General features: G+C 37.2%; 1 protein-coding gene across 4 annotated transcripts in view; it reads left to right on the top strand.

The window, feature by feature from the left end:
* Window positions 1–702: 702 nt before the first annotated feature.
* DNAJC10 (DnaJ heat shock protein family (Hsp40) member C10) overlaps window positions 703–3651 on the top strand; it is a 36812-nt gene continuing 33863 nt past the window's right edge. For all 4 annotated transcript variants that reach the window (XM_015561952.1, XM_006760547.2, XM_015561951.1 and 1 more), the window contains exons 1-2: window positions 703–1052; window positions 2714–2879. In XM_015561952.1, coding sequence (XP_015417438.1) covers window positions 849–1052; window positions 2714–2879 — 370 coding nt within the window. In that variant the 5' untranslated portion in view covers window positions 703–848. The remainder of the gene's footprint in view (window positions 1053–2713; window positions 2880–3651) is intronic.

Raw genomic sequence — 3651 nt, 5'->3', positions numbered from 1 at the left:
TTCTACCAAACGTAAGCTTTGCAATAAAGTTACAACGTTAGCTTGTAGTTATTCTTCTTCTACTTTTATAAAATAGTCTCTGCTTCTAGGTAATGTAAGCACCTTCTGAGAAAACCCGGGAGAAGACGGCCTACTATGGAAGTTATCTATTATAACAAAAATGCGCTGCCATTTTTGGAAGGGTTATATGACAAAACAGACCCCCTGGAAGGCACCTGTCCTTTCTGGTCCCCACCCCCCAAAGGATATTCCCTACAAGTGAAATCTGATTAAAATGAAAACTGGATAGCGTTAAAGAGGCGAAGCAGTAGCCAAAAAGGAAGTGCTATTACAAAAGGGCAATGCTTAGAGCAGGGTAGAAAAAGGAAGGAACAGTCCCCTGCCCACCCCACCCCCCCCTTGTTTTCTGCTGCTGAACGGAACAGTTTGCTGAGCTTATAAAATGTTCTGGCTAGCCACAACCACGCACTAGCTTTCACCGTGTACCTGCCATCTCTTGGGTGATTTCACAAATCGGCATACCTGGATGTGGAAGCAGCGAAGGGGGCCCCAAAATAAGAGAGCCGGGGCGCTCACTCTGATTCACTATTTAATGGAGATTGTATTGCTGACCATGTTATTTAATAAGTAGTATTATTGCTGGGTTTGGGGTGTTTCGTTTTTTTTTTAAATGTATTTTAACTACTTGGTTTCCTCTCTTTAGATTAACATTGGGGAGACAATTTTGTGATCTTTGAGTCACCCGTGGAGTAATGTGGACAGAAGTTCTCAACCTTGCATGTTACATCAACCAGAACCAGCGGTGTATATTAATGTTCACTTAAATCAGAACTTGTATAAGAAAAAGAATGGGAGTCTGGTTAAATAAAGATGACTATGCCGGAGACTTGAAAAGGGTCATTCTCTGCTTTCTAATAGTGTATATGGCCGTTGTAGCGGACACAGATCAGGATTTTTACAGTTTACTTGGAGTATCCAAAACTGCAAGCAGTAGAGAAATAAGACAAGCTTTCAAGAAGTTAGCATTGAAGCTTCATCCTGATAAAAACCCGGTAGGTAAAAATTTCTTTTTAAACATATCTCATTAGTGCATGTTAGTAACTTTGAGTACCTACTTAAATTAGTTTAAAGAATATGTGCTCAAAATGCTTAAGAACATTCACGTGTCAAAAATTGTAATTCAACTTCAGTATTAAAAACATAATAAGCAAAAGTGTTTGGTTAGAACAATAAAAGACATGTCAGTACCAAAACTGCAATTACCTCTTAATTTGAAAACTAAATTTCTAACAGTTCTTCTACAGATGTTAATCCCAAAGCAGGCAACGTCTGTAAAGTAGTTTTCTTAGTAAAGTAGGTTAAGATCAAGTATTTTAAAGCAGTAAAAAAAATTATTTTCTTAGAAGTTAGAGAGTATGTCTTGGTAAAAATGGCATGCTATTAATAGCATGCTATTACTATTTCACTATTTTCTCCCATGCACAAGTTTAAGACCAGAGTCAGAAAGTATTTTAAGTAAAACTTGAGAACAGCCAAACCGAGTTAATTCTAATCATAAATATTTGATTATGTGTACCATAATGTAATCTTTCAAAACTGAATTAATTTTAATTCTTTTGATATGTTTATAATTCACCTAATTAATTTTTTATTGAGATTTGATCATCAAGGAGAAAGATAGGTTCTAATTTTCTACTTTCTAGATAGAATTTTTTAAAAGATTATTTTATTTTGATTGCATTAAGCTGAGCACTAGAATCAGTATTTTTCTAAAACTCTCATTACTTGGTAATCTTTCCCCAGAATCTATATTCTGCTGTTTTAACATATTTTTATTGATTTTTAGATAGAGACAAAGAGAGAGGGAAAGAAACATCTATCAGCTGCTTCCTGTACACCCCACCTGGGGATCAGCCCGAAAGCCAGTCCTGGCGTGTGCCCTGACAGGGAGTCAAACGTGACTTCCCGGAGCGCAGGCTAATGCTAAATCCACGGAGCTGCCCTGACCGGTTGGCTCAGTGACTAGAGCGTCGGCCTGCGGACTCAAGGGTCCCAGGTTCGATTCCAGTCAAGGGCATGTACCTTGGTTGCGGGCACATCCCCAGTAGGGGGTGTGCAGGAGGCAGCTGATCGATGTTTCTCTCTCATCGATGTTTCTATCTTTCTGTCCCTCTCCCTTCCTCTCTGTAAAAAATCAATGAAATACATTTTTTTTAAAAATCCACTGAGCCACACTGGCTGGGCTGTATTCTGTTTATAGTTTTTATTTACTAGTAATTATCTGATGGATTGGGGCACATACTTTTTATTTACTTAATATATTAGTTTTGCCTCAAATAGCAAAATAACCTACAAATTTCTTTGTAATTGTTTTAGGGGCAACAGATAATGCTTAACAAATACAAAGGCTTTTCAAGGGTTCATAAGTTGGCCTTTTCTCAGTTGCATTTCTTAGAAGGAATGACTTACATTGTATAAACACATCTATCTATCAGACTTTTGAGGCATCAGTTCTCATTTTTTTAAGATTGCCATTCTTTAAAAATCCTTTTTTATTTCAACGCATGATAACCCACTTCATATTGTACTACTACTCCTAACTTGGATATCTATTCTCCCCAAAATCTCAGGATTAAATTAAATCAAGATACAGGTTCTGAAGATCCTTGATTATGTATCTGAAATAAATGTTATATCTAATGTTTTTTAATAGAATAACCCAAATGCACATAGTGATTTTTTAAAAATAAATAGAGCGTATGAAGTACTCAAAGATGAAGATCTTCGAAAAAAGTACGACAAATACGGAGAAAAGGGACTTGCCGATAATCAAGAAGGAGGCCAGTACGAAAGCTGGAATTATTATCGTTATGACTTTGGTAAGATAATATGACATTCCTTATGAAATGGTTGGTTTTATTTGGATAAATTCAGAAAATTAATTTTGTTTCACCGCTTAGCTTATGTAGTTAATACGTTTCACCTTGACTCTTTTTAATGTAACATAAGAGGGTTATTCAAAAGGAAAATCAGGCGGTAGCTATTATCTGAACAGATATGAAGGTATTTGGGTCATAATCTTGTTAAATGCTTGTAAAATAAGGTTTGCTGTTTAATTTAAAAATACATTAGAAGTTAAATATTGAAGCTTTTAAAGATTTTTACAGCATCATATTTTCCAAGAAAAGCTAGTTTCTTTTCAGTTTAATAGTGGCCACTTCAGTAGAAATGCCATCTTTAATAATTGTTCACAGTGTTGATAGGAATAAGAAATAAGGTAAGAGCAGAGATGGTAAACAAGTTTAAAAAATCAAGGGAAAGCCCAGCTGACATGGCTCAGTGGTTGAGTGTCGACCTATGAACCAGGGGGTCACAGTTTGATTCCTGGTGAGAGCACATGCCTGGTTGTGGGATCAATCCCCAGCAAGGGGTGTATAGGAGGCAGGCAATCAATGACTCTCTCATCATTGATGTTTCTCTCCCTCTCCATTCCTCTCTGAAAGCAATAAAAATATGTATTTTTTTAAAATGCTACTGAAGGTGTGGCAGTCCACATTAAAGTTCTCTTAGTGGCTGCTCACGGGGAAAGGATGCTCTGCACCAGCTAGCGGGGCCTCCCCGGCCTCACGCCCCTCCCCGTGTCCCCAGTGC

This window comes from Myotis davidii, unplaced genomic scaffold (assembly GCF_000327345.1).
Source record: "Myotis davidii unplaced genomic scaffold, ASM32734v1 scaffold370, whole genome shotgun sequence".
NCBI lineage: Eukaryota > Metazoa > Chordata > Mammalia > Chiroptera > Vespertilionidae > Myotis > Myotis davidii.
The sequence above is the reverse complement of the archived record's forward strand: the minus strand, read 5'-3'. Positions and strand labels throughout refer to the sequence as shown.